The sequence below is a fragment of the Cavia porcellus genome, unplaced genomic scaffold, assembly GCF_034190915.1.
Source record: "Cavia porcellus strain 051 isolate PalLab524CR breed Dunkin Hartley unplaced genomic scaffold, mCavPor4.1 scaffold_28, whole genome shotgun sequence".
Taxonomy (NCBI): domain Eukaryota; kingdom Metazoa; phylum Chordata; class Mammalia; order Rodentia; family Caviidae; genus Cavia; species Cavia porcellus.
This window is the reverse complement of record NW_026947511.1, coordinates 45,762,131-45,785,622: the sequence shown is the minus strand read 5'-3', so window position 1 is coordinate 45,785,622 and position 23,492 is coordinate 45,762,131. Positions and strand designations below refer to the sequence as shown.

The 23,492-nt window shown below is 56.1% G+C and overlaps 1 protein-coding gene across 2 annotated transcripts in view; it reads left to right on the top strand.

Moving 5' to 3' along the window:
* The window catches only part of Ppard (peroxisome proliferator activated receptor delta), a 67,158-nt gene extending 48,917 nt beyond the window's left edge, over positions 1 to 18,241 (top strand). For both annotated transcript variants that reach the window (XM_003473900.5, XM_013156813.3), the window contains 6 exons: positions 4,841 to 5,068; positions 12,019 to 12,173; positions 13,611 to 13,749; positions 14,940 to 15,142; positions 15,250 to 15,700; positions 16,363 to 18,241. In XM_003473900.5, the coding sequence (XP_003473948.1) occupies positions 4,942 to 5,068; positions 12,019 to 12,173; positions 13,611 to 13,749; positions 14,940 to 15,142; positions 15,250 to 15,700; positions 16,363 to 16,610 (1,323 nt within the window). In that variant the 5' untranslated portion in view covers positions 4,841 to 4,941 and the 3' untranslated portion in view covers positions 16,611 to 18,241. The remainder of the gene's footprint in view (positions 1 to 4,840; positions 5,069 to 12,018; positions 12,174 to 13,610; positions 13,750 to 14,939; positions 15,143 to 15,249; positions 15,701 to 16,362) is intronic.
* The last annotated feature ends 5,251 nt before the right edge of the window (positions 18,242 to 23,492 follow it).

The window sequence follows — 23,492 nt, the reverse complement described above, 5'->3', positions numbered from 1 at the left end:
CAGCAAAAGTGTCCAGAAGAGCTTTGCCCAAGCTGTTCTCATCCGAATCAGCTGGGGACCAGCAGCCAGGCACAGGACACAGAATAATGGCTCCAAGCTGAGGCTGAGAGCTGCTCCTAGACCTCTGCACCCCATGCAAGCAGGGATGTGCCAGCTGCTGGCCCAGTCTTAGCTGGCGCCATGTATGAGGCACCCAGCCTGTGGCTAAGACTCAGGTCCTGCTCAGAGCCAGTAGGCTTACTTTGCAAGAATTCTCTTGCAAGAACCCACTGTTGGGTGAGGGCCCCTCTGCTACTTCTGGATATCTTAATGACTATGGGGTTTCCTGTGTCCTCCCTTAGGGCCTGAGGCTCCAGCCTCTTAAGGGAGCTAAGCTACTGATCTGAGGGCTCCTGGTCCTGGGAGTAAAGAGAGGAGGCTGCCAATGCCAGGCACAGTTGCACAAAGTGGGGCTTCTCAGGCAAAGTGCCAGGCTGTGCTATTCTTAGTGACAGGGCTAAAGAGAGGAGGAGGAGGAGAGCAGGGTTCCTTGCAGGGTAGTCAGGTGGGGGAAGGGCAGCAGTCTCTGAAAGTCCAGGCCTTGGGCCTGCGCCCAGTGGATCAGAGGAGGGCTGGGCCATCAGGATCGCTCCCAGCTGGGCTAAAAGCTGGAACAGGGTGAGGCTGGCCTTGGCTGTGGATAGAAGATGAGGGCCTTGTGTAAGTGGACAGCTCCTGGCAGAACGCAGGGACGGGCTGCAGCATCTACATACACAAGAGCCCAAGGGACATGCAGGTCTGGGAACAGCCGGATCACAGTTGCCCCCGCCTCCGATTGGTGTGCCGGAGAGGTCACAGCAGAAGAGACAGCTGGACTGGGGAGGATCATCAGCAAGGGAGCTAGGACCTAAAACTCCAACCAGAGCTCAAGAGGCAGCCATTAGCACCCCAAAACTGTGACTGGTTTTCCTGGTCAGAGCAGAAGAGGCTCCCAGCGCCTGCTATGAGGAACAAGAGGGAGCCTGGGACCCCCGAGGTCCTGCTCTGCTGTCTTCCCATTTGGGTCCTCTGAGTGGCCCCAGGCTTGGGGCTTCCCCTCACCTGCCGGAGAAGCCTTGCGAGTGCCCGCAGGGGGCTGTGAAGGGCCAAGCCACAGCAGGCGTCAGGTCCCCTTGTTTTCTCCTGTCTCACTTGTCACCACTGCCACAGCATGGGTCCCAAACCTATTTGTTCTCCCAGCCTGTCTCCCTCACCCCTGTGCACAACGGGGTCCATTCCCAGGAGCCCCGGCCTCAGGGCTTTCTCTTCCCTGGCTTTAGTGCTTGTTGTTTGGAACTCTGCGAAGTGTTTTAGGGCTCTCTGGTTCCCTAGAAGTTGCAGCGGCCCGTGACCACTACCTCCTTTTCCGGCATATTTGCTGTGCCCACCCCGCTGCGCTACGTGTCTGCAGGCCCTGTTTCCATCTGCATTGTGTGCTGCAGGAGGCCAGGTAACAGGCCTGTGACACGGAGGCTTCCTATTTTTGCCCAATGCCTCCTTTGGAGGCAGGCGTTTCAGGGCCAGTGCTGTACCTCCTTGAGGCTCCAGGGGCCCAGCTCCTTCTGACCTTCTGCCTGCCTCTTCACTGTCCTCTCCTGATGCACAGTAGCCACTGTCCCTCTGGGGACAGCATTCCAGAGCCATGCAGGAAGCGAGAAAGGACAAAACTCTGTCTACTAGGAAAGAATAGCTTTCACAGGAGCCCTTTGCAGTAGACTGCTGTTTACCTGTTACTGGCTTGTATTCTGTCATGTGCCCACTGGCTGCGGGAGAGCTTGGGAGTGGGTCGTTTTGCTGGGCACGTGGCTGATGCAAAGCCTGGCATTTGGCACGGAAGAGAACTGGGGGACGAGTGGGCGCGACTGCCTTACAGGCAGCCACCAGGGCCCGGCCTGGCGCCTGTGCGCTTCCGGAGCTCCTCTGGGTCTGTTACTTCCCGAGTTTAACGCCAGGAGTGCACTGGGGACCAGTGCTGACCAAACCGTCATCCCTGCCATGCAGTACAAATGAATGAGGTAGCTGAGGGCTACAAGGTCTGCCCACTTCTCAAGAGGCATCAGAAAGCTAGATTTTTTTTTTGGGTAAAGTTTAAAGAACGAAAAACTATTTTGAAAAAAGATCTGTGTTATAGCAGAGTTTCGGAGAACTTAGATTCCCGTGGACCCTGCACCCGTCTTCCCCTTCCAGTGGGGTCTGTGCGGCTGAGCCCAGGGAAGGGGGCAGTGCTGGGGGACCTTAGTGGCTACCTGCATTCTTCTCCATCTTCTTGGCTGATGTGTGCTCAGCTTCAGAACACTCGCACTTGGGCACCCAAATGACAATCACGCCCTCTTCTTTTCCACCCTTATTTTTCAAAAGTAACAGCCCTGTAGTTCCAAATTTAGGAGGTTCAAAAAAATACAGGGAAAAACGTCTCTGCTAAGTGACCCAGACCTACGCCTCCTCCCCTAGCGCCTGTGTCCCCACGTCTTGTGGGGCCCGCTTTACGCAGGTACAGGAAATGCAGCCTCCCTCCCCTCGTTGGCTCTTTGCGTCCACTCTGCAGGTCGTGGTCTTCACTTACGGTCCACGAGCTCGGTGACTCCTCCCTGTCAGCGCACGCGCAGCTTCCCTTTTTGTCTGTGGCTGCCTGAATTCCAGGTTTCCACAGACAGTTGTGTGAGTTCAGTGTTGTGCGTGGCTTTTCTTCACTCCAAGACTGTTTTCATTTATATTTGCACACAACTTCTTGTAGTGTGCTGGGTTTTGTTTAAATAGTGGATGCAGTTGGACCTTGTCTTGGTGTAAGATGTGAGGGATTAAGAGGCAGGGTCCAACTTGATTTTTCCAGGGACGACTCAGTGGCCTGGTCAGTCATGGAAGGAGTCCCACATTCCTCCGTGGCCTCGCTACCTGCCGCAGCGCGCATCTTCTCGTGCTTCTGTTGTGCTGCTGTATCTGCCGCCCAGTGAGCCACCTTCCCGCCTCTGCTTCCTCTTCCAAGCCAAGTCTCCCTCTAACCACAGAGCCGAAACTTGTCTGAGGGCCTCTGAGAACCTCACAGTCACCAGCCGGCATCACTTCACCTGCACCTCCGATGCTGCTTGGGGCTCTCCTGTGTCTGCTGCCGCCCCTGCCGGGTGCCTCCTTTGTCTTCCCTTGACAGGCTCTCTCTCCTCCGAGGGCCTCTCCCTTCCTGTGGCTGTGGCATCAACAAGGAAGCGTCCCAGATGTGCAGATCCCTCGCCCCGAGCCACCCAGACTGGAGACCCAATGTCCATGCTGTCTCTGGAGAGTTGGGAGGAGGTTGTTGGAGTCCAGGCAGGGGAGTGGGTGGGGGTTAGATGTGTCGAGGGAGCCACTTCCTACCGGGGGAGTTGCTATGCTTTGGAGCAGTGGTTCTCAAGCTTGGCTGCACCTTACAGTCACCAGGGGAGTTAAAAACTAAAGATCTCAGCTCTGCTGTGCACCCCAAACCACTCAAATTGGAATCTCCAGGGGTGGACTGTGACATCCCATGTATATAAAATTTCTTGTTGTTTTTGAGACAGAGTCTCAGTTTTGCAGTTCAGGCTGCCTTGAGGTCACTCTGTAGTCCAGGCTGGACTGAATCTTACAACAATCCTCCTGCCTCAGCTTCCTGAGTGTTGGGATTACAGATCCATCATGCCCTGTTAAGTTTTTTTTAGAGTTCTTCCCCTCCACCCCCCAATACTGAAGATTGAACCCGGGGCGTTGGCACTGACCTACACCCCAAGTCCTTTTTAATTTTTATTTTATTTATTTTATTTTTTATTTTGAGACAGGGTCTGAGTCACTGAGTTGCTCAGGCTTGGCTCTGACTTTCCATCCTCCTGCCTCAGCCTCCCAGAAGGCTGAGATTACAGGTGTACACCACCACCTTGCTAGACATGTGTACTTTGTAAAATGCCTCCATGATTCCAGTGTACAGCCAAGTTGGCAAGCCTAGAATAGAGCCAGGGAAAGGAGGCGTCTCCAACCAGCCCCAGGTTCAGCTGCCAGTGAGTGGGGAAATGGATATGGATCCCTAAGGAAGAGGCGGATGGGGAAGGAAAAGGATCCAGAAGACGCATAAGTCTCCCTGGAGCGGATTTTCTCCCTCCTGCCCCTGCCCAGCGCAGCATGGCTGTGTGGTTGTCCCTGCTGGACCCTGGAGGAGCCCCTCCCTCAGCGCCTCCTTGTCTGCACCGCTGCCCACGGCACTGGTGGGTGGGACTTTATGTGCTGATGGCCAGCACTGCCTCCTCCTGAGTAAGGGGGGACATGGGTCAGCACCACAAGCTCACGTCCCCCTGTAGAAGGCCTGGCTGCTGCTCTGCTGTGAACAGGAGCCAGGCACAGCAGGAGTGTGTATCCCTCTGACCCCAAGCCCATCAGAGAAAGGATGGGACCCGCCCTTCAAGAGCAGCAGCTAAAGAACAGGAATTTATGGCCTGAGTCTGGGGTCATCGTGGGGGATGGGATGAGGGACTCATATGGAATCCCCAGGGAGGCTGGAGGGTTGGGGAACCCCCAAGTTGTTCTGGCAAAGCTCCAGAGACTTAAAGAAAAGAGCAGGACACAGCAGAGGGGGTCACCCGGTCTGGATGATGACCACTCCTGTCAACCCCACCAACCTCCTGTGGGAGGCAAGAGGACAGGGAAGTGCGACAGCTGACTCTGATGCAGGAGCAGGGACCACGGGACCATGGGACGGCACCTCAGGGACTGGGGAAGGAACGGAGAGAGCTGCTTCCATGACGGTGGCCCTCAAGCCTGCTCTACTCCTGCTGCATGCTTTGTCCTTGCCTCCCCTGAAGTCTCCTGTCTCCCCTCTGCTCAGGCTGACAGGAACTGCCCTGTAGAGGTCCATCTGCGCGCAGACCCAGATGATGCCAGAGCTATGACCAGGCCTGCAGGTGTGGCACCGAGGGGAGATCAGCCATGGAGCAGCCACAGGAGGAGACCCCTGAGGTCCGGGAAGAGGAGAAAGAGGAAGTGGCAGAGGCCGAAGGAGCCCCAGAGCTCAATGGGGGACCAGAGCACGCGCTTCCCTCCAGCAGTTACACAGGTGAGGAGGGTGCAGAACAGAACCCGAGCCTGGCAGCCTGGGCTCTCTGCTGCCCTGCCGCCCACCAGAGCTGCAGGCCCTGGTGCCAACTCTCCCTCCGCCTTCTTGCTGGAAAGCAGGCGGGGATGGTAGGTGATGTGGACCTGGTTTGTAAGAACCAAGTGAGAGGCGTGGGTAATGCACATCATTGTCATTGTCATTGTCATTACCCTAGCTCAGCTGCTACCCGGCATCCCAGACCAGCCAGCAGTGACAATGCAGGGCTCCACTGTACCTGCGATTGTTGTGAGCAGTGGGAATGCTCGGCTGTTGGTCTGGTGCTGATTGCAGTTGGCAGAGTTGCCCCGCACAGTGATTAGACCTGAGTGCCAAGCAGCGAGTAGGGCTGCCCGTAATCATGTTCCCGGCAGCCTGACTGTCAGCTGCCCTGGTAGGTTCTCATCCGCTTAACCCCCGGCAGCGCAGCATGGCCGCCCCTCTGGCCTGGCCCGTCATGGCGTCTTCACCGTCAGTTGTGTCCACCTTCAGGGACCCCCAGAGGCCCCACATCCCCATTGCCCTGCCGCTCATGCCCGTCCCTCTTTTCACCAGCCTCTCTCCTTCTGGGGTAGGGTCTGCACACCCAGTTGATGCCCACGCCCCTCCTTCGAGGCCTGCAGGAGCCCCCCCATCTTGCTGCTCTTTGCAGCTGAACAGTCCGCCCGACAAGGGCAGCAGTGAGCAGATGCTCGAGCTGGTGCAGAGTGAGGTGGGGCGAGCTGTGGGGGTAGAGCGCAGGCTCCTGCTGGACCCAGCCGGAGAGAGGCTCTGCCCTTGAGCCTCACGGCCTTGAACCTGCAAAGCACAGCACGGGCTGGGGGAGGAAGCCGTCCTTCTGGACCCACTTAGGCTCCAGAAGTGGCATGGGGTGGTGTGGGGCCATAGCCAGCACCCCCCACCCCGGTCCCGAGTGATGCACACTGGGTGACTGGGGACCCGTCTTCCTCAGAAGAGAGAAGGCTGCCCAGAAGTGAGAATTCACGGCGTGCTAGCGTGTGCTATTCTGAGCTGGGGCTGGAAGGCAGGGGAGACCCTGGGACTCACCAGGATGAGCCAGGGATATCGGGACAGTGCTGAGGAAGGGCAAGGAGGAAGGGAAGGGCACAGGGTGTGTGACCTCACTGCCTGCCCTGGTCCAGCTGACGGCCTGGGCAGATGGACGTGTCCTGTCCTTGGTTTCCTACACACTCCTCGTGGGGACCCTGCTACTTACCCAGATGGTGTTCATCCAGTGGCCAGGAGCCAAGTCAGCGAGGCGGGTGTGGCAACGGCATCTCGGCAGCCTCATGGGTGGGTTTTAGGCCTCGAGGAAACATCTGCAGCAGGCTCTGCCGGGCCACCTCCGTGGTGCTGTCTGTGTCCATGTATGATGCGTGGGCTCCTCTGAACACACAGGAGGAAGTGGAGGTCGGAAGACTTCCTGCTCGGTAATGGAAGCAAGAGAGAGCTCTTTCACATTGTCACCGGCCGTGAGAGCCACAGTTCCTACAGAGTCCCATAGATTCTACGACACAAGCCACCTAGCGGAAAATCAGATCCTAGTCAGACAAGCAGTTGGAAAACGCAAAACGTTTTCAGTCCCACCCGTGGTCAGAGAAGGCATCTTAAGGTGAGGCGTTGCTTAGCTGCCGCACTGGAGGAGACTGGTCCACATTGGCCAGTGGTGAGGACTGGCCTGCAGCCCTGGAGGATGGCCAGACGGTGCCCTCCAGGAAAGCATGCTGTGTAAGTACAGAAATGTCCCCGCGGTGTGTTTACTGCAGCCCACCTGCTGCTGCGGGTAATTGGTTAGGAGGCTACCGCCACCAGCGATGCACCTTGGTCATTAAAAGGGACAGGGCAGGTCTGGACACACGCAGGGGCTTAGTTCCGGACACGGTGAGAGGCTCTTACGTCAGAATCCCTGGGTATCTCAGAAGGTGCTGGGAGATGGCAGACAGGGCAGTGGGGCCCACCGGGCATGGGGTCCCCAGAGGAGGGCCTGTCCTGAGATGCCACTCGCCTCTCTCAGCAGGCCACACTGCCTGCCTCACTGAAAAGGCACTCGTGCTGCTTTTCTTCAAAGGGTAATAAATCATGAACATTTGTAAAAGGGAGCTGGCAGGAGACACGTCCTGGAGATTACAGGGCCTCTTCCCTTGTCAAGGGCACGAGGGCTTTGAGATCACACAGGCCGGCCAGGAAGCCGGTCCCCACCATGAGACCTGGCCCTCGCCACTCATCACCACCACCATCTCAGCTGCCGCACCGGTAAAGGCCTAGCAAGGTGAGAAGAAATGGTGTATCGGACCTGATGCAAGTCTCAGCATCTGCTGGCTGCCTGCTCTGCCCCCGGGCGTCTGTGACGTTGGCTCCAGAGTCCATGCAGGGACCCATGAAGAACCCAGAACAAGCCAGGTGTGGTGCACACCTGTAATCCCAGCATGCTGGGAGGCTGAGGCAGGAGAATTGCAAGTTTGAGCCCATCCTGGGCAACTCAGCAAAACCTTGTCTCAATTTTTTTTTTAAAAAAAGGGCTGGAGCTGGAGCTCCATGTAAAGGCCCTAAATTCAATCCCAAGTCCAACACCTCCCCCCCCCCCCCGCAAAATATAGGCAGCAGCTTTGCAGGCTTTACCTGACTCCCTGCTGTTCTGCACCTCCTCCGCATACCGGTACTGAGTTTGGCACCTGCAAAGCATCCTCAGCCCGTGAGGCAGGCAGCACAGGCCTCACCGTTAGCTCGCAGTAGTGAGGAAACCGAGGCCGCCAGGAGGTCGCTTATCCCAGAGTCCCCTGGCCAGGGTGGGACACTGAAGGCAGGAGAATAAGGTCAACAGCGTCTGTTTGCTGAGCTCATAATTGAGGATGGTGAAATGGGGAGCTCACCGTGGAGCGACAGGCTGCTGTTGACAGAGGCCAAGCACCGGGCGATGACCAGTATTGTCCGCAGCGACCCACTCGCGAGAACACGTGGGTAGGTAGAGTAGGTGCTGGGCACAGGAGCCCAGCTCCAGGAGATGCCTGGCTCTAGGTTATGATCCCCACTTTGCTACCATCTTGGGGTTCTGCAGAGAAAATAAAGCTAGTGGGGGAACTGCATACAGAGACAGATGAGCGGGTTACAGAATTAGCTCCCCTAGGTGGGCAGTCCAGCTCCTGTAGGACAGGCTGGAGGCCCAGGGAAGTTGTATCCCAGCTCAGACACACAGAATGCGTGAAGTTGGGGTTCCCTCTGTCCACAGGGAATCTTTTTTTCTGTTGGGTGAGACCCACTCACTTTATGAAGGGTATCCCCAAATCTGACCTAAATGGTAAGCACATCTTTATTTTATTTTATTTTATTTTTTTGGTACCAGGAATCGAATTCATGACTTTGCGTTTGCCAAGCAGGCACTTAAGCCACTGAGCTAAACCCCTGGCCCTAAGCACATCTTTAAAAACACCTTATGGCAAAATGTAGGGGAGTACCCCTGCTCAGCCAGGTTGGCACATAGACCTGGGACGGACACCACCATGGGCGCTGCACCTGACCTCCTAACCTGTTTGCCTTCCAGTAAAGTGGGGGTGAAGAGCACTCCCTGAAGGGTTGTTTCAAGGTTCCTGTGAGTCAAACAGGTGTGATATGCTCAGTAGAGTGCCTGGCACACAGGCGTGCAAAAAACAGATGGTACTGTTTTTTGTAAACACACGCAGTTAGCTTCCAGCCCATAGTGACAAAGACACTACCATGCCTGCACTTGGGGCCTGACAAATGTGGGCTCTTCCTCTTTCCCTGCTGGGGGAGCCAGGCCCTGGGAGATGAGGAGCTCAGGGTACAGGCCTGGGAAGGAATGGCTCAAGAGGACAGTCAGAAGTGGCCCAGCAGGAGGCTGAGGGGAGGCACGATAGGGTAGGTCAGCTTCCCATCACTGTGACAAAGTACTCAAGATAATCAGGTTTAGAAGAGGAAAAGTGTGTTTGGCTCACCCTTTTGAAGGCTGCAGACTAGTCACTTGTGCATTGCTTCTGATGGTGCGGTGACACATCACACAGAGGGTGCACAGTGGAGAGGGCTGCTCACTTCAGAGCCACTGACCGCAGAGGGGAAGAGGAGAGGTCAGGGCACGTGCCCCAGTGACCTGACCTCACCCTGCCGGGCCCCACCTCCTAGGAGTTCCACGCCTCCCTGTCTCCCAGCAGCATTGTGGCCTGGGGACCAAGCCTTCAAGCTGGCCTTAGGGAGCACTTGGGACCACACTCCAGCAAGGAATGTGGGCTGTTTGGGTGACCAGGGCAGGGAACCCTGCTCCTGTTCCACCCCAGCCCCAGGAGTGCAGGCAGGGGCTGCCCCGTGGATGAGCCCCTCTCAGAGTCCCAGCCAGCCCTGCCCAGGAGCCCTGCCTGTCCCCAGCTCCAACCAGGGGGTGGTCGTAGAATATGGGGAACCTTCATAGTGGTCAGTAGGGGCTGGGGATTTAGCTCAGGAGCATAAGCACCTGCCTGGCAAATGTGAGGTCCTGAGTTCAATCCCTAGTGCCAAAAGGAAAAAAAGGACCAGGAATGGTCCGTAGGCTGAGGGAGACTCTGCCCTCAGTACTGTGGGGAGGAGGAGATGATTTGGGGACAACCCTTACATCAAGTAGCCAACCAAGAAGAAACAGAAACTGTATTTTTAGAAAACCCATCCACAGACCTCCGTCATTTCAGTCTTGCACCCTGCAGTGAAGCCCGCACAGCAGGCAGCGCCTGCCCCGCCCACCCCCACTCCTGCTTGTTTCAGCCACTTCTAAACAGGCAGGGGGTCCTCACCAAGGTCCCCGACTGCTCCCCAGTCATTCCCTGCCTGGGAAGGAACACCCCAGTCTCCCCTACTTAAGCCCTTGTGAGATACTCACCGTCTGGGTCTCCTCACATCCCAGCTCTGGGTGCTGCAGGTGGCCAGCGGGGTTTGGGCACCGTGGGTTCAGAGCCCTCCGAGCCAGGGGCCACAGCAGGCAGGAGGTGAGGGGCAAGCAGGGGTACCCCGGGTGTCCCAGCCTCGGGTGTGGAGGACCCTCCAGCATGGGCGCCGTCATGTGGCTGCAGCTTGCATAAGCAGTAGTCCCCACTCCAGGAGCCGGCCCTGCAGTAACTCTCCCTTGTCACCAGGACCCTCCAGATGTGTTCTCATCTCCTTTGCAGAAGAGGAAACGGGCTCAGCGGCCCAGAGCTGGGACCTGAGCCCAGGACACTGGGCCGTGGCCTCAGGGCCACTCGCTGGGACGCACTAGAGGTGGCCTCTGAGCTTGGGCCTCGGGGTCCCCACCTCTGCCCCACAGAGGAGAGCGGTCACCTGCCATGCTGCTGAGACCTGGCGCCGTTCACCTGCCCTGCCCTCCGCCTTGCGAGGCAGTTTCCTCGCTCAGCTGGCTGTGCACAAGCCTGCTCCTATCCCACCCCGCATCTAGCAGGTGCTCAGCAGGGCACTGCCCTACACAGGGCCACCTGGCCCACAGGGGAGGGGGAGGAGGACCAGAGGAAGATGTGACTCATCTGTAGGGCTTGGTCTCTGTGGATGTGACTTGGGTGGGCCAGGTTCTCAGGTGCAGAGGCAACATGTTGAGGGACACGGGAGTGCCCTCTGTGACCGCGCACTGGGCGCCCAGGTCAGAGGCAGCAGTGCCATCAGCATCTGCGCGCCTCCACAGAGTGCTTTTGTGTCTTCTTATCTCACTGTTGCCCACACGGCTCCTGTGAGTTCTGTTGTCCTTGTCCTGATGCCTCCAGGACAGCAGGTCCCAGCTAGTACCTCGGGCAGCTTGAGGGCCGCAGACGCCCAAGCTGCCCTGAGATCCACACCTGCACGGTGGATCCCTGCTGTGTACTCTTGATGTCTAGTGGGTGGCGCCTGCCACAAACAAACACAGGTGGACTGTTGTCAGCTAGTGACAGAGGCTGCTGAGACAACCACACCTGCTTTGCCTGAGGAATTCAGGGGCCAGGTGTCCCCATCTGGGGGCTGAGGTACGGATGGGACAGGCCATCACAGAGCTTACGTCACCCCTAAACCTTGTCAGCTGGGAGGGGAGCAGCCCGTGGGTCCTGCTGCTGGGGCCTGTGCTGCTTGGTTAGCTGCTGTGGCCAGGACGGGGTTCTCCTAGGCTCCAGAGAAGAGAATGCAGGCAGGGTGCCAGGCAAGCAGCTGGTTGGGAACTTAGCCTGAGGAAATCACTCAGGCATCCCATGAGAGAGCAGGGATTAGGCCAGCATGGCAGAGGTGGGCAGGCCATCCAGTGCCACTAAGCAGGGGTCTACAGGCCAGGGCCCAGTGAGGTCCCCGTCATCTCAGTCCTGTGTTTCGGGAGAGGTGCACAGCGTTCCACGTCAGGGGACAGCACACCTGCCCCAGAGCTGCAGCCACCACCTGTCTTCCTTCCCAGCGCCACGGTGCAGACAGCTGTGCGCTGCGTAGAAGACCTGAGGGAACCGCCCTAGCTCAGGACACCTGTGCTCGCTGCACCCAAGTCAGTTTCACGGAGTGATTTTGAAGTTCTGGAGAGACCCACCGCAGCATCTGTGGATCTGCACAGGGAGCTTCAGAAGGGGGATGATGGCTCCATAGAGAAACGGCTCCATCCTTCTGCAGTTTCCTCAGAGCAGGCCAACACTAGCCATGGCGGCCAAGGGGGTGGCCTCCAAAGTGGGAGGGAGAGCTACTCTGTCTGCCCCCAACCAAAGCCCAGCCACGCTTACATCCTGTCCCCCAGCAGAGGCTGGCACAGGAGGGCTCTCAAGAGCCACGCATGCTGTGTCAGGCTCTGGGGGGGTGGGGTGCACTGAGCCTTTGTACCTCCTCCCAGAGACACTGTCCTTAACCCCACCTGACAGGTGACGAGTGGGTTCTCAGGTTCTCCACAAGGAGAGCTTCCTAGCTGGCAGAGTGTGACGCTGCCCTCTGTCCTGTGTCCACAGACCTCCCGCAGGGCTCCTCCCCAGCCTCGCTGCTAGACCAGCTGCAGGTGGGCTGCGACGGGGCCCCTGGCAGCAGCCTCAATATGGAGTGCAGGGTGTGCGGGGACAAGGCGTCTGGCTTCCACTACGGCGTCCACGCGTGTGAGGGGTGCAAGGTACGACTGTGCGGGCCTGCAGGGCTGTGGTCACAGGGCGAGCTGACCTACCACTGAGCCCCTTCTGCCACGGGCAGGGCCCTGAATATCCCACTGTGAAGTCTCCCTGGGCTCATGGCTGAGGGTTTAGCTCAGCGGCACAAAGTGCCTGCCTGGCAAGTGCAAGGTTGTGAGTTCAGTTTCCAGTACCAAAAATAAAAAAGAAACCGCCTTGGGCTCAGCCCAGCCCGGGCCCTGGGCCCTGGGGAAGAAGACAGCTTTCCTTGCTGGCCTGTCCTGCTGGGCACTGCCACCTGACCCAGCTGCTCACTGGACAGCTGCAGGTGGCCAGCGCCCCCTGGGGACTAGAGTTCAGAAGGCAGGCCGGAAAGGAGGGAAGCCTTTGAAGGCTCTTTGTGGGGTGGGAGGAGAAAACAAGGGCTGGGATTTAGCTCAGCAGTGTAAGCACCTGCTCTGGAGCTCAAGGTCACGAGTTCAGACCTTACTACAAAAAAAAAAAAAAAAACCAGAACATTACATTTCTTTTTCCAGTGATGTTTCTGTGTTTTTCTCCTAACTACATCCCATCAGAATTTTACAAATCTTCCATCTACCTTTTTTTTAATGTGGTGCTAGAGATGGAATCCAAGGGCACTCCGTTACTGAGCTACATTCCCAGCCCTACCTGCCTGTCTGCCTACCTGTCTGTCTATAATTTGAGACAGGGTCTCAATAAGCTGCTTTGGGAGGTCTTGAATTTACCATCCTCCTACCTTAGCCTCTCAAATGCCAGAATTACAGGTGTGCACCACTGCACCCTAAACTCTTGAAATAATTAAAATTATGTACCACATTTACTTTCCATGCCCAAAGAAGTCTTAAAACTTGTTAGTTTGGTAACGTAAAATTGTATTGTGACCGGGCTGGGGATTTAGCTCAGCGGCATAAGCACCTGCCTTGTAAGCAGGCAGTCGTGAGTTCTATCCCTGGTACCGATAAAAAGGAAAAAAGACAAAAAAAAAATTGTATTGTGACCAACTTGATGTATTCATAAATGTATCTGGCTCTGTATTTCGTAAATGGTGGTTTAACAAAACAATCTATGAGCTGGGTGTGATGGTACATTCCTGTAATCCCAGCTCTGAGGGAGGCTGAATCAGGAGGGTCATAAGTTTGAGCCCAACCTAGGTAAGTTAGTGAGACCTTTCCTCAAAAAGGGTTAGGGATGTAGCTCAATAGTAAAGTGCCCATGCCCCAGTGCCATTAAAAAAAATAAAAATAAAAAAGGCTTAGCATTTGCTTTCTTCCTTTCCCTTCCAAAATATTTTCCCCTGTTACTTCCACATTTCACCAGTTTTACACTGGTACATCCTGGCCCCTGGCACAGCCCGGCAGGCGGAGTGGGCTCCTCCGCCCACCCGTCCTGGCGGCCTCTCCTCACCGCTCTGGGTCCCGCAGGGCTTCTTCCGCCGGACCATCCGCATGAAGCTGGAGTATGAGAAGTGTGATCGGAACTGCAAGATCCAGAAGAAGAACCGAAACAAGTGCCAGTACTGCCGCTTCCAGAAATGCCTGGCCCTGGGCATGTCGCACAACGGTGAGTGGGCCAGCGCCCGGCACAGAGAGAGCATTGGCTGCCGACCTGGCCCGCCTGGACCCCGGGTCTCGGTGCTAAGACCTGCCACTTCCCCAGAGTGCCCAGCGCCCACCGTGGGTGCCACATCTGGGCGGTCACCCATCTCTACACCTGGGGCCACCTGCTGTGGCCAGAGGGAACTGAGAACAGACCTGTGCGAAGGGCAGGGGACACAGTTCCTGGGACTCAGCCTGTCTCAGGGGACCTCACACAGCACGAAAGCCACTGCCAAGGCTATGATCCTCTTCTCAGTGTTTGCAGGTGGGCAGGGGCCAGTAAATGACCACATATGTCAGCTATAAGGAGCCTTGTACTCCCAGAAGGCTGTGCCTTCCCTGCCCACACTCCGGGCCTTTTCTAGAGCCCGGGGCAGGATGCATGCAGGCTGCCCGGCCCCCCTGTCTGTACCTCTAGGTCAGACCCTAGTGGGGAGCCTCGTGGCTAAGTGTCTCCATGTCAGTCAGCCGCAGGGGCCCTTGCCTGTGATGTGTCAGTGGTTTGCATGGCAGCAGGTGGTGAGACCCAAGCCCCCATTTGGCTTTTCCTGGGCTCTCGGGATTGACTTTTCCCAGTCAGTCTATGCTTGCTCTGGCCTCCCTACCACTAGGGTCTTCCTAGGAGTCTCAGGCTGCCCGATCCCTTCCCCACTTTTTCTGTAACAAAAGTCAGACTCATGAGCCTGTCTTTTTTTTTTTTGAGATTGTTGCCCAGGCTGGCCTCAAACTCGTGGGCTCCTACAATTCTCCCACCTCAGCCTCTTGAGTAGCTGGGGCTCTAGAAAATATTTTCATCTAATTGTGGCAATGACCTAGTAAGGTTTAAGCTGTCAGCTCACATTTCCTGCCAAGAGAATAAGGTAAAACAGCCCATCCAAAGCTGTCCTGCATGTGAGGTGCCATGCTGTGCCCCCTCCCGGCTAGTGTGGCCTGGTCACTTGGTAATAGAGGGCTTGGTGAGGGGGAGAGAACCTCACCCTCGAGGGGCTGGCTGAAGTCTGGAGGGGACGCCACAGTGCTGTCCTGGTTACTCTGGAGCCTCTGAGGGGACAACTCCAGGTCTCCATCCTTGACCTGTGGCCTGAAGACGGGTGGGCGGTTAGAGGCACTGGCCCTGCCCGGCTTCTCAGTCACTGTCCCCTGCCCTCTGTGCAGCCATCCGCTTTGGTCGGATGCCGGAGGCTGAGAAGCGGAAGCTGGTGGCGGGGCTGACAGCCAACAAGGGGCATCAGCACAACCCGCAGCTGGCCGACCTGAAAGCCTTCTCCAAGCACATCTACAATGCCTACCTGAAAAACTTCAACATGACCAAAAAGAAGGCCCGCAGCATCCTCACCGGCAAGTCCAGCCACACAGCGGTGAGTGTTGCTGTCCCCCGCAGCCCCGACTCTGTTGTGCAGGCAGGGTTGTGGGAGCACGGGTGGGGACCCCCGAGGCTCGGCTTCTGATGGGGCCTGGTTTCCAGCCCTTCGTGATCCACAACATCGAGACGCTGTGGCAGGCGGAGAAGGGTCTGGTGTGGAAGCAGCTGGTGAACGGCCTGCCGCCCTACAAGGAGATCAGCGTGCATGTCTTCTACCGCTGCCAGTGCACCACGGTGGAGACCGTGCGTGAGCTCACCGAGTTCGCCAAGAACATCCCCAACTTTAGCAGCCTCTTCCTCAACGACCAGGTGACTCTGCTCAAGTACGGTGTGCACGAGGCTATCTTTGCCATGCTGGCCTCCATTGTCAATAAAGACGGGTTGCTGGTGGCCAATGGCAGTGGCTTTGTCACCCACGAGTTCCTGCGCAGCCTCCGCAAGCCCTTCAGCGACATCCTGGAGCCCAAGTTTGAGTTCGCTATCAAGTTCAATGCGCTGGAACTCGACGACAGTGACCTGGCTCTGTTCATCGCGGCCATCATTCTGTGTGGAGGTGAGCGAGGGTGGGGCAGGTGAAGCACAGGCATCTCAAGGGTCGGACCATACCCCAGGACACCAGGCCTGAGCTCAGACAGTGTGGGGACACGTCTGTGACCCTAGCACTGCCACACATGCAGGGGCTGGTCTGTCTCATTGTACAGATAGTGGTGGAGAAAGAAGAGAGAGAAAAAAGTAACCATTGTACTCAGGGGGTTATTTAGAGTATGGACAAACCAGTGTGTCACCTGCATGTTTCAGACTCCAGCCTAGTAACAAGCGTGCCAACCAGCAGGGGCACAGAGCTTACCTCTCGCCATATACTGTTCTGGTTCTTTTCATTTGGTCCTCACAGCAGCCTCAGGCTGAAGGTTCTTTTTCCTTATTCCCATTTTACAAATGAGACTGGACCCCAGAGAGGCCCAGGGCCTACCAGGTAGTCTTTGGGAGAGGCCAGATTTGAACCCGGGCATAGAGTCTCTCAACCGTGGTGCCTGCTACGCCCCCTGATCAGGAAAAGCAGTATTGGCAGAACACAAAGTGCGGGGCTGAGATTAGAGCTCAGTGGCACTGTCCCTGACAGGACAGGGCTTGGGTCTGTGCCAAGTCAGGCAGCCCCGGGCGGGGCAGAGGAGCTCCCGCACCCTTTTGAGACCCCATGTGTCCCTGTCTCCATAGACCGGCCGGGCCTCATGAACGTGCCTCAGGTGGAAGCCATCCAGGACACCATCCTGCGTGCCCTTGAGTTCCACCTGCAGGTCAACCACCCCGACACCCAGTACCTCTTCCCCAAGCTGCTGCAGAAGATGGCTGACCTGCGGCAGCTGGTCACCGAGCACGCCCGGATGATGCAGTGGCTCAAGAAGACCGAGAGCGAGACCTTGCTGCACCCACTGCTGCAGGAGATCTACAAGGACATGTACTGAGCCAGAGCCCAGGCCTCTGCAGGCCTCAGGGGCCTGGACACACAGGGCCCTGGCTCCCCCTTTCCCTCTGTCCCCTGCTTTGCTCCCCTGGCTTCTCTTTGTGCCTCTCACTTCGTCTTGCCAGCTCCCTCTTCCTTCTGCCCCGTCTCCCTTCTTGCTCTCCCACCTCTTTCCTGTCCCCAGTCTGTGTTCTCTCACCAGCAGCCTGTATCAGGGCCCTCCTTTCCCACCCTTCTCTCTGAGAGGTGCCCCGCCCACTTTAGACCACACCCCTGTCGCCAGCCCCGCCCATCTCCAGGCCCTGCCCCCTGCCTTCAGGCTCCTCCTATCTCCAGTTGGAATCCTGGAGCCATCCAAAGAAACACTACTTTCTCTGGGTGGGGAAGGCTGGGCCTAGACTCACAGCAGCAGCTGCCTGTGGTCACTGGATCCCTGCTGCAGGGACAGTGGGCAGGGTGCCTGGCCAAGACCCAGTATGTCCTCCACACTGCCTCCTGCCTAGAGCCCAAGGCTGGCCCCAGACTCAAGAGCCCTTCCTAGCACCCCTGCCCCAAGACCTTTCGTCCTCTGCTCCAGTCTTCTAGAACAATGTAATTGGTGGCCCCTGCACTGGCCGCACCCCTAAGTTGTACAGAACCAGGGTTCCCTCCGGGAAGGGCCCTTGTCGCCCACTGAGAATAAGAGAGGGGGAGAGAGGTTGAAAGAACAGGACATTTAACTGACTCCTGGGGCAGGCCTCCAGCCACACCCACTCCTCACCCAGCAGCAGCCACCCCTCTGCCAGCACCGGCGTCTGGCCTGACATTTGCCCCTCTCTCCAGCAGGAGGCGCTGGGCCATCCCAGCAGCACTTCCAGGGCTGCTGCCCTGCACACCCTGCATTGCACTGCGATCACTTTACCGCGTTTCTGTGCCTCCCCCTCCCCCTCCCACTCCCTGAGAGATGCATGCCAGGCAGCCTCTGTCCTAGGGCCAGATGAGTCCACTCAGGCAGGGTGCCTACCCAGCGGGAGCTGCCAGGGATACGCTGCCCTGTCTGTTCTGATGGACATCGAGCTGACCCCTGGGAACTGCCCCTGCGCAGCCTCCGATGCTGGGGACTGTGCAGACTGGTCCTGTGGCTCAGGCCAGCCACCTTGGGAGAGACCAGGGCCCAGCCTGGGGTGCGGGATCCGCAAGAGGGCCTGTGGGGCCTGTGGGGGTGAAGGACCGGCTAGGGCCTCAAAGCAAGCTGAGCCAGGCTTTGGACCTGGGCCTCGAGGGCCCTGCCTTAGGCCCCAGCTGTGGGAGGAATCACCCTGGAGACAGCACAGGCCCTGCCTGCCTAGTGGCCACCTGTGTCCCAAGGCCCCTCTGTTAGGAGACCCTTGCCTCTCCACTCCTGCACCGGCCTGACTTCGTGCTGGGGCGCTGCCCTCTGCGCCAAAGCTGTGAAGGAGGGCAGGGCCCGCTCCCGCCCCCGCCCCTGGCCGCCCCATCTTGCTGAGGGCCTGGGACCTCAGTGTCTCTGCAATCTCCAATACTGAAATGTATATTTTTGCTAGGAGCCCAATTTCCTGTGTTTTTAATATAAATAGTGTACACAGACTGACAGAACTTTAAATAAATGGGAATTAAGTATTTAAGAGCTGACGAGGCCAACTCTGCTGTATGTTTATGTGCTTTTCTGGGCTGAAGGATTCCTCCTCCTCTACCCCAGAGAGGCAAAGGGAGCCCTGGGGTGCAGGCAGCTGTGGTGGCTGCTGGACCTTCATTTGTCACAGGTGTGGAGGAGAAAGTGCCATCTTGTCCAGCACAGGACATGAAGAGGGAGGAGATGTGTGCGTGGTGAGGAGGCCCAGGGGTATCACGGCACCATCCAGAAACAAGCACGGTGTGTGTATGTGTAAATTTAGCTCAGTGGCATAAGAGCCTGGCTAGCAAGTGCAAAGTCGTGAGTTCAATCCCTGGTACCAAACAGAGAAAAAGAAAAAAACAAGAGGCAGGTCTGAGGGCCATGGAAGGTCTGGCGGGGGGTAGCCCTAGGCCTTGGGCACTGCTTGGGAGCTGCAAACCCAGGCCAGCCCCCGGCTGTCCTCTGCCAGCAGGTTTGGCCGTGGCGTGAGGCCAGATCACCGGCTCCCCATTCCTGTCCCAGTATTGGGGGAATAAGAGGCTTGCTTCAGCAAGAGTGCTAGAGGTCTCAGTTCATGGTGATTTGGCCTCATGGCTTGGGTCCCATGACTGCGAGTCAGTGGCGACTGCATGCAGTAGAACAAAACTACTCACTGAGAAGCAAAGAGTAAAGGAAGAAAACCAGACAAGGTCACCCTTATGTAGTCCCAGCACTCAGGAAGCTGAGGCAGGAAGAGTGCAAGTTTGCTCCCAACCTGGACAACCTAGTGACTTAGTGAGACTCTGTCTCAAAACCCCCCCAAAACACACACAACATAAGGGCTGCCCATGGTGTTGCACACCTGTAATCCCAGCACTCTGAGAGGTTGAGGCAGAAGGACCACAAGTTTAAGCCCAGCCTGGGCAACTTAAGCCCCCATCTCAAAAAAAAAGGGGGAGTGTCCCATGATTCCCTTGGTGGGTCCATTCCCCATGACCTAAAGCCCACCTACGAGGCCCCACCTTAAATTCCCACCATGTCCCAGCAGCACAAGCTGGGGACCAAGCCCTAACACATGCATATGTGGCTCAACTCCGACAGTGCTTACCTCATCAAGAAGGCGACTCACTGCTAAGTATGTCCAAATGGGGGATCCCTCCCCAGAATTGTTACAAAAGAATGGAGAGGACTAAACGATCAAAAGGGGAAATTGAGGTCCTCCAGAGAGCAGTAACTGAAGGAAGCCAGCTGCACCTGCAGGGCTTGCTGGAAAATGGGTCATGGGGGGCCACCTCCACTGCAGACACCCAGCAGCCCGAAGCCACCTGCTGACCTGAGTCCTCGCACACCACTGACTGGGGCTGCCAGGGCTCCACAGCCGCTGCTGTTGCTGCCTCTGGAGCCTTGCCACTTGGAGGGGAGCCCCTGGAGCCCATCCAGCTACCCCTGCCATGAGTGCCATCTGCATTCCTGCCGTGGCTTCATCTCTCATTGAAAGCCTGACCAGCAGGGGGTCTGGAGAATGCAGTTTGCAGACTTCTAGCCCCTGCAGTATAAGAGGAGCATGGGAAAGGGTAGGTGTCAAAACCAACACCAAGTCCCACCAGCAGCCCCAGGTGAGGGGCTGCCAGAGGCTCACAGTGGAAGGTGCTGATGAGCACGGAGGGCATTGGCCTCCCTGTTCAGTCTCTGTGCTGACAGCTAGCAGAGCATTCTGAACTCCGTCAGGCCTATGGGTTTGTCTCAGCCAGGCAAGTGCTGGCCCCAGGAAACGGAAGAGAAAGGAAGAGATGGAATGCTTGGAACGGTCAGCTTTCTGGCACTGAGATGCACCACCTGACACCCACAACATGGAGGAAGAAACGGTTAATTCGGTTTCATGAGATCAGTTCTTGGCGGGCTGGCCCCACAGCAGGACAACATGACAACGGTGTCATAGGGCGGGCTGCTCAGTTCACGGTGGCCAGGACACAGCAGGGAACAGTGCCAGGGAAGAAGTGGTGAGAGATCGTAGATAGTATCCGAAGTCACAGCTCCGTGACCATCCAGACACATCCAGGAGCGTGTTTTACTGATCTGCTGGGCGGTTCTTGGTCCAATGAAGTTGACACAGTGGGACCAGAAGTCCTGAGGTGTCCCTGAAATTGGTAGCCCTGCTGGTTTGGACTCCTCCACTTTACCTGTTTCTTGTTTCGGTAGTGGAAGGAATCGAACCCAGGGCCTTGGGAGAGCTCAGCACTCTTCTCACTGAACCACTTCCCCAGCCCTGCCTGTTTAATTCTCTCACCTCCCAATCCTTCCCATCAAGTGGGAGGAAGAATAATCAGAACCTGGGTCTCAGCTGTTACAGGCCCGGAGAGGTAAGATGGCTGAGTGAATGCACCGAGCACCTGCCCCTCTGGGGGTGCAACCGGTCTGTTGTCAACCTGGCTTCCCGTGCTGCGGAGACATAGGTAGCATCATGTCGCTTGACTCTACATTAAGGCCACTTCTATCCTGTGTTCTCCCCACTTCCCTCTCATGGACAGCACAACCCGACAAGGAAGCGGGATCACCTGCCTTTTCCAGGTGCCGCCAGGAGAGCAGGGCGTGGCCAGGGAGGGGAGCCTGTTCCCCCAGCCTCAGGACCAAAGTCTTTCATCCCTGATCTCTTCTTAAAGATGCCCAGGATAAGTGAACGCAACATTTAGACTAAAACAGAAAACAACCTTAAGAAAATTAGAAGATACTGCATGCTTTGTAATAATTCTCAAACAACACTGAAATATTTTTTAAATTTTATTTTTTTAAAAAAGGATTTTAGGGGGCTGGGGATTTAGCTCAGCGGCATAAGCACCTGCCTTGCAAGCAGGCAGTCGTGAATTCAATCCCCGGTACCGATAAAAACGAAAAAGACAAAAAAAAAAAAAAAAAAAAAACCAGGATTTTTTCCTCCAGGGCTGGTTAATCTCCCCGGGAAGCCTTGCAGACGTGGGCACAGAACCTTTCTGGACCACAGGTACAGGCAGTGCAGGAGTCCCACAAATTGCTGATATGAAGTCCCGGCCTGGGGATGGAGCTCAGTGTAAAGTGCTTGCCTGGGTTCCATCCCAGCCCCACAGGAGAAAGAAACAGAGAAAACCAAGCCTGTGCAACGAGACCTCAGAACTTCAAATAATTAATTAACACTGCATAGGAAATAAATGTTTTATTATTTTAAAATGTAAATCTGGGGGGCTGGGGATTTAGCTCAGCGGCATAAGTGCCTGCTTTGCAAGCATGCAGTCATGGGTTCAATCTCTGGTACCAATAAAAACGAAAAAGACAAAAAACAAAACAAAACAAAACAAAACAAACTGTAAATCCGGCATGGTGTCCTAAACCTGTAGTGCTAGCTACAGGCCTATGAGACAGGAGTTCAAGGACAATCTGGGCAACTTAGAAACCCTGTATCAGAAATACAAAAAGGGATGAGGTCATTTGTACAGTGCTTGCCCGCACCAAACCCTGGGTTCGACCCTTAGTACCTCTAAAAGATACATACATTTTTGTGCAACCTTTTTTTTTTTTAATCGGTACCAGGGATTGAACTCATGACTGTGTGCTTGCAAGGCAGGCACTTATGCCACTGAGCTAAATCCCCAGTCCAAAGATATGTACATTTTTATATAAATGTATATGTAAAGTGAATCAAAACTTTGGAACAATTTGATCCAGCAGAAGTAAAATATATAACAAAAATGTTTATGAGTATTGCTTTCCCAGTCAAGTGTTTCAGCTGAGACAGGAAATTGTTAATCCCTACTTAGGTCCTCCGCAGGACCACACAGTCTCGTGGGGAGAGAGTCCAGGCTTTGAAGTAATGAAAAAAATGAGAGGTGTTAGAAATAAAATCTGGGGCTGGGGATTTAGCTGAGCAGCATAAGCACTTGCCTGACAAGCTCAAGGTCATGAGTTCGATCCTCAGTACCAAAAAGAAAGAAAATCTGGACACTATTGTGCCAGATGCTTGGGAGGCTGAGGCAGGAGGATTATGAGTTCAAGGACAGGCTGGGCAACATGGCAAGACCTTGTATCAGAAAAGGGGAGGAAAACTGAGGTCTGGTGCTGCTTTTAATCCCAGCACTGTGGGAAGCTGAGGCAGGAAGATCACATTTTCTGCAGTGCTCCAACAATTTAGTGACTTAAGACCCACTCTCAAAATACAAAAATAAAAATGGGCAAGGGATGTAGCTCGTGAGAGGTGCTGAATTCAATCCCAGTTCCACAAAGGGAAAAAAAAAAACAACTGCATGGATGGACTCTTAAATTTCCTGGTCCTTCCTAACTGGGCCATCACCACAGACACACATGGGGTAGGGGAGGACACTGTCCCAGGCCCAGTCCCTCATGCTGAGCTGCCAGCGAGCCTGGGCCATGAGCTCATCTCCTCAGACAACTCCATCAAATAAGCAGGCTTCTTGTTGTTTACCTGGAAAGGGCTCCGGAGAGCCTGGAGCTGCCCACTGGGCCTCCCCTCCCAGCAGTGCGGAGACTCATTGGCCAGGAGCAAGTGTGCTGTGCCCCTGGACAGTCCAGCCTCCTCCTGCCAGGGAAGGGGACAGCCCAGGACTAACACTCCAGCTGGACCCATCTCCTGGGACCATGCTGTTCTTGGCCACTGATGGAGGACATTGAGAATCTGTCTACCCTGAGCCCAAGCTGGCCGTCAGCCCACAGCTCTCTGGTGACTGTGTTTATTGGTGGAGTTCCTGGAGTGCCAGTCAGGCCTCAGGGTGTAAGGGAGGGACGCCCAGAATCTACCTGAGGACTCAGACCTTAGGGCCACTCCTTTGCCAAGTGACCCGCCCATTTTGAATGCATGCACACAGGCTCAATCTAATAGGCTGACCTGCTGCCATCCAACTTGGGGTGTCCTCACTGCAGAAACTGGAGCAAGCTGCTTCTCGATAGGTCGCTTCCCAGGGGGGCTCTGCTGGGGCGTCAACAGAGTCTAATGCCTGTGACTAGAATAGCAAGGTGGTTTCCTTGGCAAGCCCAGATCCAGGCGCTGTGACATGGTCATGCCAGGGCTCCAGCGGGCTCTCATCTGTCCCCTCCTCCCCCCCGACTCACACCGTCCCCAGCCTCAGCTTTGCAGTCAGGAGTCCTGCAGGACTGGGGTGTGGGGAGCCACAGCTCTTCAGACAGCATGGGACTCTGGATCTCCTGGGTCCCAGCTCACTCTTCCCTCCCAGACCCTTAAATTCTTCCGATCTGTACCCAGAGCCCCCAGCCTCCCAGCTGCCTGGCCGCCCAGCCTCCTCTTTT